We start from the raw sequence: 13,723 nt of genomic DNA on the forward strand, positions 1-13,723 counted from the left end.
ATCGTCTCGGACAAAGATGCAGCTGAACGCACCGTTCGTGCTCCGCAGATAAGCCGCGAGTTAACCGAGGACAGAGRCAGAGGAGCGGGCTACAGGGGCTGACTGAGCGCGCCGCAGTTTCACACGATGCTGTCACCGTCCGGCGCGCTGCCGCCGCCGCTGCTGCTGCTGCTGCTGGCGGCTCTCTACTGCAGCTTAGACCTGACGCGGGCTGAGGTGAGTGCATGCAAGTTTGTGTTGAACTCAGATGGAAACCTGTGCTAAAATATATATATATTAACTGGCATCAGTTAAGTTTACATTAAAGCTTTTATATCAAGCCATATCCTCCCATCACTTCACAGCTCCATTTTTTAAAGGGGCATTCAGTTGTTTCACCTCGATACTAAAAACATACTTGTGTGCAGAAGTGTATGGCCATTTTATTCAAAATACAACAGAGTTATTTTGTTCGCAACATGCTTCGTTTTACTGTTGTGAAACTTTGTGAGATCTACTGAGTTCTGGCTCCTCCACCTCTGTTGGAGGGAACCAGAGAGAAAAAGGAGGAGGAGGGCAGAGGGTGGGGCAAAAGCCTCCAGTAGCTGAAGTTTCTGTGTGGGACTAGATTGTTCTGTAGAAAGGTCTGGCAAAGCAATAAGAGACGCAGAAAATTGTGTGCAGATCTGACTGTTGTTGTTTTAGGGATAGTTCAATTCTTTTTTTTTTGATGTTTTGATCTTGGATACACTGTAAAAAAAAAAAACCCTGTTACTCTGTGCTACAATGTTCAAATAACTTATTTAATGAAAGTTATCCTTCTTTCTTATTAGCTGGCAAGGGATGATTAAGTCTGTGTAAATGTTTGTTTTACATCATGTTGATTTGTTGTGAATCGGTGCTATAGAAACAATATGAATGTTCTGTGAAACAATGTTCTGTGTAGCTTTCATAGTTCACAATTTAGATCCAGTGCTTACATTGAGTGGTAGTTCTTTCGCGAACAGTACCAGCAGTGTTTCTTGTTGTGGGAGACATGACTCGCCACTCAGGGTGCCAGGAGCGCTCGTTTGTAGCTTGGTTCTGAGTCAGCTGTACCCCAAATCTCAGTTTTTTACTTATTTTGATCATCGTTAGTTAAAAATATAAGCTTTAGTCCTTATATACTACACACAGCAGATTTTTTTACGACAGGTTAGCATTGATGATATTCAACTTCCCATGTAAAATAAATGGGACATTTGTTTAATTCACAATTGGGCCTTTTTAAGCTGACACAAGAAATCCTACTGCATGTCCAATAGTTTACTTAATACAGTTTGGGAATCATGAAATCCATTTAAAATTGTGATAAAACAAATATCTTTTTTTAATGGTAGGATACAGAGGTTCAACCAGGCCCCATTCATACAGAAACTGCCCTTGACCGGTGCCCTGCTGAGCCCCACCTTCTGCACATAACAATACGTCACCCTCCTCCTCAACAATGCCCATCCTGTGCCCGTGTGTAACAATGTATCGGAAAAAAATGCTTCAGTCTTAGCTGTAATGTGAAAAAAAACAGAATAAAGTTAGTCTTAATCTTGAATTGTCTAACCAATCCAAGTATGCGGCACGTTAAACTACAGATGTTAAAAATATGTCCAGACTCATTAAGAAAAGATTAAAATATTTCTTTATTTTTGGGCCAGTATACACACATTTCTATTTAGTAGACATGTGAATAAGCAACACAAAAGGTAGCATTTTATCTCTCTTCATGGCGTCCTCTTTGGCCTCATAGGAGAAGGTAGAAAGCCCGTTTCTCAAACTTGAACCTTTGAACGCAACTCTGAATAAGTTGGATACGATGCCAAGAGCTATCTCACAAGTCTTCCTTATCCAAACGTTTTCCTGGAAGGAGAAGAATTGGTCTCTGCTCTGGGAAGAAAATAGAGTACTGAGTAAATGAAGGAATGGGAAGAGAAGGGGAAAAATTCAACCCATTCCCTCTGAAACATGACTAACACAGCAAATATAACACTGGATGCCATATTTAGTTCTTACCACATGATGCATTTTTTCCCTTATTACTTGCAGTGAATTAATTTTTTTTTTTTTTTTTTTTTTTTTACATGGTCATCTAATTAGTGTTTCATTAAGAGTGAATACTGACTGGAAGATTTTGAAGGAATTCTATAGTGTAAAAAAATAAGACCATAATAATCATTTCAATTGCCACATATAATACAACATTTGTTCTGCACAGCTCATCTGAAAAACAAATAAACCTATAAGAAGGCATAATCTAAAGAATAAAAAGGTCAATATACCTGGTTGTAAAAGTTTGTTGCGTGGATCCCCCCGCTTCCACAGTTCAGTATTTTTATGTGGAACTTAATTCAAAATTATCCATGGAAATTTGACCTATTTGCAGATTTTCTAAGTAGAGGATATCGAAAATGTCTTGACAAACCATTGACTGATGTTTGCAAACCAGCCAATCCCAAGTGGCATTCGTATTTCTTGCTGCTGATTGGCTGTACACCCCAGGATCAGAGAGAAGGAAGACTTGTACATTATTTTAATGCTAAAAGGATTTCCATTTGTCTATTACTGTATGTTAAAATATATTTGGTGTTTGACCAACTACAATAGGCAGTGACAATCACTCCTTAAGAGGGTCTCAAATATTCACAGATTTCAGCTCCTTGCAGCTGGTTGTGGTCTGTAACCCTTGGAAATAGTGGACTGATTGTTGTAATCCTTTGTAAACTCTCTGCAAACTGCAGCTTTAGCTTACGGATGAAAAGTCAGGAAAATCCAACTAGGACAGCTGAACTTTTAATTCAAGTTAATAACATTTCACTATAATTTATAGACTCAAAAAGACTGAATACTGACCTTTCAGTCACTGTTGACATCAATTATGATAATCCAATCGAATTCCTGACAGACTAAAGTAATAACATCAAGTGGCAAAGAGCAGTTCTCTTGTTTTTATCCACTACAAGCTTATATTTAGATCCACAAACATGCAACAGACAGAACATCTGGACAGATGTTAGCATCCGGCCAAACAACTTGTTGCTAATCAGACGACACCAGTGAAACTGGAGTATTTTAACATTCTGGATTTATTGTGAGCTGAATGTGTTCCCGTCCACCCATGGGAGGTCCACAGCAGGAGGCTTGTGATCCACTCAGCCCTCTCATCAATCCCGAGCTGCTCTCCTGCACAGTGGGACGGTTGTCTCAGACCTAACTAAGCTCACAAGCTGATGTTAAATTTAGCAGAACATCTAATATGATTCTTGTAATTTCCATAAAGGGCTTCAGTTTGTTTGACTTCAACATCAAGATGTAGAGGCACGTGACACCGATGGACGATCAGAACTTTCTGATGAAATGGATCAGGGTCAAGCAAAGATGTACCCAAATATATGATAACCTTTGACCCGTAGCAGGTCAGGCTGACATCGGAAAAGGCTAACATAAGAGGCCATATCCTAAGGACATTTCTGAAGAATTTGTTTGCTACTCAAAACATGGAGTCAGGCATTTAATCTGGTCAGAAAGAAGCATGAGTGCTTCCTAAAGGAAGCAGAGGGCAAATCAACAAATTCCAGGAATAAATGTTTGTGTGTGGGATGTTAGACGGATGGATCAGTGCAGCTATTGGGAAAGTCAAGTTTCTTTCCGCTAGCTAGTTCAAAACTCGCCTCTGATGTTCAACACAACCCTAATGTGACTGACAGAGGCAGCATCTATCCTGCTCCTCAAACAGCTTGTTGAAATCTAAGAGCTGATTTGTTGTTCTTGCTGTCCGTATGCGTCGACAGGCCTGATCCTGTAGACAGCCCCCCCACACGGGCAACAGCTGAATCTGTCCCTGTGACTGACCACCAACCAAGCAATGCAACCCTGGGAATCCACAACCTGCCTGTTGTAAAAATGTCTACATTTGGAAGAATTGTGCCCATCTTTTAGTCTCCTTATTTTAACAGGCGCCTCTGGAGAGCGAAGATAACTCTCCCCTGACCTTGTTACTCAAGGGACTGTGGCAGGTATGTCCTATTTTCAGAGCAGCCTGAGAGTCTGTTCTGTCACAGAGAAGATTAAACAAGTAGCCTAAAAGTAGTAAATCCCCTCTCAGTTCCATCTCATGCAACATGGGGGATGCATTTCATTCGAATCTGTCTTAGCTGCTTGTTTTCTCCAAAACACCTGTTCTGTTCTGCACAATAATATTTTCCACTTTTTAAGACAGACTTGATCCTTGGGATTGGTTAATATCCCGAGGCGCGTTACAGTGCTGAAAATTCATTTTAGCTACTCCAGTGTGTAATTAGTGAGTCATAAATGACCTTTGTGGTTTGGACAGAGATTTTGGAATGGATGCATCCATCTGACATGGAGGTGGGAAGTGAAGAGTGATGGGGAGGAAGGCTGCTGGAAGAACATGAGGAGGAGGAGGAGAAGGAGAGACGTTTTTGAGCCCCCAAAGTGAAAGAATGTGTGTCGGAGCCAGTGATGATATGCCGTGACAAATCTTTTAGTCTCACTTTGTGGTCCTTGACCTGGACTTCCATCTTTTGATGCCAAATTGTCCAAATGATGGAATATAAGACAGTGCCGACAGTATCTTTAGATTTATGAGGGTCTTTTCCTTTTGCACGCTGTTCAAATCTCGCTTGGTTTGTCTTCCAGTTGTTCATTTTTGAATAGGGGTGATTTTTGCGTTGACTTGCTGTTGATAAGATGTTTAGATAAGGTTTCTGGTAAACAGAAATGCCTTGATTGTGTTTTAATGGCTTTTCCAGAAGTATGCAGGCAGAATATCAGGAATGACTTATCTTTTTGTCAATGTTTATGTCATTTGTGTCAAATCGATGCAGTTTAGGAGATGAACAAATTCTGCATTTGGAACCAGTCTTCTTTCTCATGTCAAAAAAACATTTGGTATTCATTCATCCAATTATCCATCAATTTTTTTCTATTAGAGATCAGACCGCCGGGGTAGCATTTTCACATATCCATACATTCCTCTGACAATCTTCTGCTTATTCTGGTGAATCCAAGGCATTCACAGACCTGGAGGGACATCTATACCCCTCCAGCAGGTTGTAGGTCTCCCTCCTGTGGGATGGGCCTGGAAAACCTCTAAAGGGAGGTACAGAGGCTTCCTTATCAGTTGCCTGAGGAACGACGACCGAGTCCTTCTGATGCAGAGGAAGCTCGTTTCAGCTGGGTGCAGCCTTCATTTTGTTGTTTTGGAGTCTCACAGATGGGGGTATTTAAAGAACCTTTTGGTCAACTTTTTCTTTGCCACAACAACAAATGCGACATCTGCATTTTGACCAATTTGTCCCCAATTAATGTATCAATCTCCTGCTCCACCATGCCATCCGTCTTAAAAAGGACCCCAAGATTCTTCTCCAGTTGATTGAAAGACTGACTGTCACCCCAAACAAAGTAGTCTACCCTATTTAGTTTATGAATCACTGCCTCAGACGTAGATGAACTGAGTCTTATCCTGACAGCTTCACAACTGCTCCAGTGCTTGCTGATAGCCATGGCATGTAGATGCCAGGAGAACTACATCATGTGCAAAAGCAAAGATGGAACCCAGAGTTTCCTGAACCAGAAGTCTTTCTCTCCATGACTGAAACTTAGGACCCTGTCCATTAGCCAAACAGACAGGATGATGATGATGAATAGCCTTCATCATCAAACCTGCAATGGGAACAAGTTTAATTTTGTGCTGAAAATATGGGCATAGCTCTTGCTTTGCTTATCAAAGAACCAGATAAACCTTAAAGTCATCCCCCTTAAAAGGCCCTTGGGGGACGGTTGTAAGCTCTCCTGGTCTACATGGACTGGAGCGAACAGACATAAACCTGACAGCAATATTCAGTCGTTCAGTGTCATAGCAACCTTTACCAAGTAAAATCTAATGGAAATCTCAGATGTCTATACAATTTAAATAGCAGTTGTTTGAGGTTTCGTTCAGTGTTTCGAATCAGTGCTTGATTGCAAACAATTTTCTGGTCTTTTCAAGCAGAAATAGTTTGAGTTTTTCCTTTGTGGTTTAGGTGCTCTGCTATCAGCTGGCTGATGAGGCTTTTACTGCTCATTATTTCCAGATGCTGACCTCGTCTATGATGTTGAAGATGAACTGAAGGATAATTCCACACATGCAGGCTTTAATCTTGCTCTTAGATGAACTCTGGTTTTTCTTTTCTATCAGCATCCAGCATCATACTTCGTCCTTTAGGCTGCAGCTTAACCTAATCAGAATAGGTGAGGCATGCATAACGTAAAGCCATGCAGTTTGTTACTGAAAGTTTGAATTCGAGTCATTCACATAAAATATCACAATTGAGGCCCTGTGCACACTAACATGGATGTTTTGCAACTGACTTTTAAAGACTCTGCTTTTTGTTTATACATGTGTACCTTAGTTTATGTATAGAGATCATTAGAAACTACAGCAAAGAATCCCATTTACATTCCCTCTATCACTTTCTATGCTAAAAACCACAAGAGTGAAATGATCTTTATGATTTTGTTCTATGTTTGTCTCAGGTTATGTTGCCTTCTTTTCTTAAACTTGAGATTTAAGGTGAATAAGTTTTGGTCAGAAGAAGGTAAACTGTGTCAAAAAATCTGTAGCCAAGCACTGTGTTAGCCGTGCCCAGTGTAAGGTTCAGCTTTCTTGCAGTGTTAATGTTTACCACAGAATAAATGCTCATTCTCCTGCATTTGGAAGTTTCTTCAACCATAAAATCATTGCAAATTAAAACAATTTAACACACAAATTAACTGAAGAGATTGAAATTATTAGTACTTAATGGTGACCAACCCGATAAGCAGACCTACACAGCTGTTTAAGGCTGTGATTAAATATTCTAACCAAATGTTGGTGCTACACCTTCTGCTCATCCCCAGTGGACTTTTTGTTTTGCATCTATTTTGTCAGTGTTTAGGTTTGATTTCTCCCCTCATCCTTTTAGGCCTCTTTCACCACAGATTAATTCAGAGTATTAAATCAACAACCTGTTGTTAAAAGCATGTTATTTGTCAGGAGGATAAGACTATAAAGTGTTTCACATCAGTTCATATAAGAGGTTTCATTTTAATCTAACAGGGTTTATCTCGTTGCTGCTCTGCGAAGGTTTCTGTAAACCAAAAGCGAACTTTTAAAACTGTATTTAAATAGTGCATGGGACATTTTGGATTTTTAATCTTGAATGAAAGAGTTAGAGCTTAAACTCTTTCTTTGTTCTGCCTCAGTTGAACTGATGATCTAGTTTTCTTCTTACTTTACCCAGAGAGGTTGAAGCTTTGACTCTGGTGTGAGTCAGAGATTGTGTTAAATCTTCTAAATGATCAGTTTCCAGAACCTCACCATTGCAGCTAAGCACACAGAAAACTGCAGCTTCTGTAAGGAGAAGGAAATTAAGTGAGTTTTTGTGTAAGCGTAGATCTACAGCTTTGTTTAAAATGAAGAAGTTGAAGACAAAAAGGTTATACTGCAGCTACAAAGCCTTTTGTTCTAATAAAAAGGAACAATTAGCCAAACAAAGATTTAATCAAACTTGCATGACTTGACTAGTTTATTCAGTGAGAACTGAACGTTCCTTAACTTCCGATGAGACGATCACTTAACATCATTAAGAGTCTGACAAACCACGAAATCCTGCTGCAGCATTCCAGTTAAGCCTTGTTCAAGGTTATGTTTTTTCTTTTTTAAATCTCACTCCTAGTCTTCTGGCATTTAGCAAATAGTTTTAGTAATCTAGCTGACTCACAACATAAAATATTTATCAAAGATGTATTTTATAAACACTGTGTGTAAATATATAGTTTCAGCTGCAAAGCTGGCTAAATGTCAATTTAAAGTACAAATTAAAGATAATATTGAATATTAAATTTTGCATATTAAATATTGGATTCCACAGTTTTGGCTAAACATGACACAGACGTGCAAAATGATGTTGCTTTCTCCTGTTATTAATCACACATTATTGCCTGTAGCAGGTGCCTGTGACAGATGTGACTTTCGTCTTGCCAATGCCCGATTAAAATAGGCTAGCTTGAAGTGGAAAGCAGGTTGTCGTGTCAGGACGTTCTGTAAAATGGTCTGACAAATGTCACAAGTGGTCCAGTTTGTTGGACCACTTGTCCAACTTCCTCCACAGGAAGTTTGCTTCCTTCCTCCTCCACAGACACTCAACAAGATTCAAAGTTGGCAAAGAAGTGGGAATAAATTGGAAAGAACAATAATGGTCAGCTGTGTGATGGGTTAAAATGACTAATAGATCATAACTGTACAGATTTGAGAGGCACATGCTATTTGTCCCATAAATTAAATTATTTATGGTTAATTTGGTTTCTGATTTTTTTTGTGTGTGTTTTTTTCAACCTCTCAACAAGTCAGCACAGATCCTTCGCCTGAACGTAGCTTAAATGCGTCCTTTGGAGTCTCCATATCATAACTGTCCAAACTCGCACTGTATTTTTACTGGAACTGGTACAAATAAAATGAGAATTGATCGCAGTAGCAGAAAGTGATTCCAATCCATCTGTAATTCAGATAACCTGAGATGACTTGTGTATCCGTCGCAACAGCCTTGAAGCGCCTTCCTGGCAGAACAGACGCTTTATTCATCCTCGTCTTTCTTCTGCCTCTGCACAACACTGTTTAATAGCTGTTTTCTGAAAGGCTTAATCAGATAACTCTATAGAGGAAACAAGTTAAGCCGGTCACATGGTGGGTTTTAACCTCAGAGGAAGAAGATACCTTCTAATCTCTTCATCTGGATTGAAGAGTTAAATGAGGAAAAATTAAGCTGATGCGATGTAGAGCTTTCGTCAGGAGTCTTGTAGGAAATTGTGGAAGTCAAATCTGGAAGTTAGACAAAGCAAATGTATGAAACTGGTGATCCAAAAGGGGCAGCTTTGCAATGAAATGTTCTACAATGAAACGCAGTGTATGACTTTGGAGCCTTTGTCATTGACAGAATGTGAAATTCACTCATGAAAACCTTTATTCTCTCCTTCCAGTTTTATTTCCTCTCTTCTGGTGCCCTTTTCTCAGATTTTTTTCTAATGCACCAAGGACAGGAAAGTAAAAGGTGCATAGTTTTAAAAATGACTGTACAATTACAGATCTAAAAAGAGGGGCATGCATAGGAAAGAATTGCATTTCTGACAAATTGAACAAATACATGTTCTTGATCTAAGTCATTCTATTGTAGCTCTGTAGTTTAGGATTATTATTCTGCTGAAGGATAACCTCCATTTGAGGTTTTTGCAAGAAAAAGCATTCCCACAGCATGATCCCCATATGTCATTATAGTAAACGTTTGTTCAGGGTCATAATGCAGCCCTTGTGAAAACTTTACACAGAACCTCTCAACACTTTCCAAGACTTTTTACATTCCTTGAATGTGTTAATTTTATGTGAGAAATGTCCAGGGTGGAAGCATTGAGTCAGAAAGTCACATAGGTCATTCCTTGTCTTCACGTGCTGACATTACTTCCAGATAATGCTTCACCCTTGAGACTCACTCGAGTCCAGGCCCTTCTTGTCTTTGTTAGCATAAAAGGGTGTGGAAAAGGCCTTCCTCCTTGGAGAAAGAACGACTTCCTCAATCCCGTTTCCGGTGCCGGAGTCCGGCACATTCACAGGGAAGCTTGTGGCTCATACAGTCAAATTCTTCAGGACAGTAAGAATTAATCGTTGCCCTCAATATCCAGCTTGAGCTTTTAACTGTTGTGTTTTACAAATTGCCTCCAACGTATACATTCATACAGCTAATCTTATGTGTAACTGTAGAGAAAGAAGTGCAGAAGTAAAGCTACGTTTTGAGCAACTTAGCAATTGTGCTTCAGTGGAACTGCAGAGGACTTTATCTTTGTATTCATGCGGAATAATTAGTAGCCAGATCTGCGGTGTGCGGATGCATAAACAGACCTCCGCAAAGGAACAGAATGGCCTCTTAACAAACTTTACAAAGCCAATACTGGTTGTACCTCAGAGTTAGATTGCTACATTTCAAATATATTTGAATTGTAAATTTTATGAGTTGACAAAATATATAATTTCTTCCCTAGGCAGGAAGCTAGGTTTGGGACATGGGTGGAGTTTGTTTGCGCAGTGGATGGAGCTGGGAAATCCCCACAGAGACCAAATGAGTTGCAGAAGTCTGCTTTAATTTGCTAACAGGGCAACATTTCATCCACAGACACATCTTAATATGCACACTTAGACTCTAAAAGGAAGTTATCAATGACCTTTAAGTGAAATCCCTGTCTAATTGTCTGGACAGAGGTCGCTGGTCAACAAGATGATCCGGTGAGGGTCATTTAACTGGCCATGATGGGATGCCATCGGACAATCTGATGTAAGGAAGGTCATTTCTCTTTGTTATGCAATGAAGAGAGTTTATAGAGAAGTTGTCTGAAACAATAACATGTTGGTGAACTTCACAATGTGCCAGAGCTTAAAGAAAACCATCTGCACTCAGAACGGGGTCCTTTCAAGCATCGCATGGTAAGGAATTATACATGTGTGTTGTTGATTTTGTTTGAACCATAGCAGACATTCTGACTCTTTGGGTTTAGTGTTCTGTAACAAAATTTCTGTTCAGAACAGAAATTGAATAGAATACAAATATATTTTAATTGCCCCACAGTGGGTGGGGGGTGAGTGGGGTGGGTGGGGGGCTCAGGTGTCCCAGCAGGACAGTGAAAGTCAAATAAAAGCATATATATTAATACACAGGTGGAGTATAAATCTATCTGCCCTATCCATGCATCCATCGGGGGGGATAATTATAGCTTCCTTTCAGATTTTTTGCATTCACAAACACACATACACCCAAACACAGTACTAAGCAACAACACCTGGGAAAATTTATAAAAGGATTTTCTCACGCCATGCAAAATAGTTTGCTGGATTCGGTTCAGATGGAGATAGACAGACGGATATCAGATGGGTGTGGCAGAGGATTATATGTTAGTGCCAGGTGAGACATATTAGAGCAGGTTTGGGTTTTTGAATCTCTGCTTTTACACATTAAAACACCTAAATGAACATGTCTGCCTGTAGAGTCCACTGCCTTCAGATGCAATTCCACTTGATTCTCATCTCTCAGTGCTCGGTCTGGGTTTTCTCCCATTGTCTTTGATTTCTCACATTGGATTTCAACCGGGCCAATCAGTGGACAGAAGAAGAAGTTGTGAATGATGACGTTAATTTTCTGCACTGTTTTAGAAATGTAGTCCGCCTGTAGTTTTAGCAGTGGCAGCAGAGGAAGTGAACGAAGCCATTCAGTCTGTGTTGGCCACATTTCCAAATATTGAAATATTTAACAGCTGAGCATCTCCTTCAGCTCGGCGCTTCTCTCTTTACAATGGGGACGGTGGTTTAGAGCGCAGACAAAATCCGTCAAGCTTCACACGGTCGAAATGGTGCATTACAAACCTCATGGCCAAACCTTTATTGATTGGATAAAGTTTAAATCTTCAACAGAGGAAACAATCGTTTCTCAATAGCTGTTAGCCCAGACCCTCTGTACGACGTAAAGCGTAAGGGAAGGGTCCGATCTTTACCAGGCTAGTAATAAACACTAGCTGTCAAGAAAATGAAAGAGGGGAAAACAATAATGAGAGACGGGGAAATCATTTGTGAATTTTATGAGAGAAAAACTAGGTGGGCTGGCTGTGGTTGAGTCTGTGTTGCTGACACCATCTATCCACTGGTTTTCACATTTGTTTATTTACTCAGTCATTCTTGTAGCCCAGAGGCAACATTGTCCACACCATTAATAGCGTTTATTTAGTTGTTATTTTTTTCTTTAGCTATGGTTAGATAATTAACACTTGCTTAAAAAGAATAGCTGTGTTTGTTAACATAACATCCAATTATTTATTCATTATTATCTTTAACCTATTTCTTTGTTAACTTCTTCCCCTGCGCCTATAAGTTGTCAACTCTTGTTTTTCCACAATAAAACAAACACCACGAATCTCGCAAAACCAAAAAGAATCTGCAAACTTTCACTGCGCCTGGATTTAATCTTGTTTGCATCCATTGCATGTATGTGGTTTTAATTAGAGCAGGTATGTTTGTGAGAACATCTCTGTGTACAATAATCGGCTATTGGTTGCAGGAGCCTTTGGCTGCATTACTGTGCTGTGGATAATTACCTGCTGCCAGCAGCACAGCTGAACATGTTTTACATTAAACCAATCGGAGATTTTAAAGTGCTGTTCAACACATTTGTTTTATTGCAGGATGAAAATATATTAGCTTTCAGGTCCAGCTTTCAGGTCCAATACCGTCATCTCGGTCCCGCTGGAATCTCTCTGGATAACTACCGAATCTAACGCAGGGTCAGCCCGAGGCATGGGCACTCTGTGCAGCAATGGAGAAGTTAAAATTATGCATACAAGTATCTACTAATTTAATATAAAATACAATAAAAATGGAATTAGACATATTTGAAAACCATCTCTAGAGTTTGTTAGCTTAGGAGAAACATTGTAGCCTACAGAACATTTTAATTTATGTTGCCTATAAAAACATAATATTGCCTTTTTGGACATAATTTGTAATGAGATTAAAGGAGGGCTATTTTTTTAATTTAAGAGCTTGTTTTTTGCCTTTATTTGGACGCTGTTGATCCATCCACAGTGAACAATACTGACCACTGGAGATTCACACCAAGACCCTGCAGGGACCAAGCAGCAGTGGTTACAGCTGTGAGAGAGGACAGACAGACATTTTGGACAAATGGATCAATGGATGGGAAGAAATGGCTACTTATTAACACATTTCTAGAGGAAAAGATTGCATGGCTCCAATCGTCTATCCATTAACCCTCTAGAGGAGTTTAGAAATGAGCAAAACGCAACATGTCCGGGTGGAAATGATAAAAAACTGACATGAAGGTAATTGTTGTGCGTGAATCTTTTCTATAGCGTCGGTGTAAAAGGACTTTAGTTGGAGCAACTGGTATATAGGAGTTATAAAAGACAGAAAGTACAAATATTACACTCTGCATGTATTTGTTTTCTACTTCAGAGCTAGAAAATGTAATACTTCTCCACATTTGTTCAGACTGTGTCAACACTTGTGTAAACAGAGTGGCTGTTGTTGTGGACTACGGTAGCTCAGTGTTTTCTGCACGTTTTGTTTTCTTTAGTACTTTGGTTATTTAGTCAAAAACATGCAGGTTAGGTTAACTGGGGACCTAGCATGACCTTATGAGTGTTTCTCATTACACGTGGTTGCTTGTACAGATTGTGCAGACTGTGTAATAGGAAGCTTTTAAGGTGGCTGCAGAATTACACAAACCTTCATCTCTTGTTAAGCATGATTGTTGCTATAGGTTAAAGCCGTCCTCACCAGTTCCTCTATAAGTTTCGTATTTCATTCACTGTTTGGTTTGGCTTGCATGTGATTTGGTTTAACCACAGAAGCTTTATAGATAAGTAGGAACACATTAGCAGCTGGTTTAAATAGATCACATATTACTGATTTCTGATCTATCTGTAAGTCAGCGCCATGAAAAAAAACCTTCTTAAATACTTTGGTTATAAAAAATCAGGTTCATTTCTTGTATCATAAAACAAAGCCAGATTTGTTGTTTGATCTCCTTTGCTGGATGCAGCTACCCACACATAGACACACACACACACGCGCACACACACGCACACACACACACACACACACACACATGCACACACACAC

The 13,723-nt window shown here is 39.6% G+C and overlaps 1 protein-coding gene across 1 annotated transcript in view; it reads left to right on the forward strand.

Annotated features, from left to right (window-relative positions):
• The first annotated feature begins 6 nt into the window (after window positions 1-6).
• Window positions 7-13,723, forward strand: part of col4a1 (collagen, type IV, alpha 1) — a 43,653-nt gene continuing 29,936 nt past the window's right edge. The window contains exon 1 of the mRNA XM_008401564.2: window positions 7-216. Coding sequence (XP_008399786.1) covers window positions 127-216 — 90 coding nt within the window. The 5' untranslated portion in view covers window positions 7-126. The remainder of the gene's footprint in view (window positions 217-13,723) is intronic.

This window comes from Poecilia reticulata, linkage group LG2 (genome assembly GCF_000633615.1).
Source record: "Poecilia reticulata strain Guanapo linkage group LG2, Guppy_female_1.0+MT, whole genome shotgun sequence".
Classification (NCBI taxonomy): domain Eukaryota; kingdom Metazoa; phylum Chordata; class Actinopteri; order Cyprinodontiformes; family Poeciliidae; genus Poecilia; species Poecilia reticulata.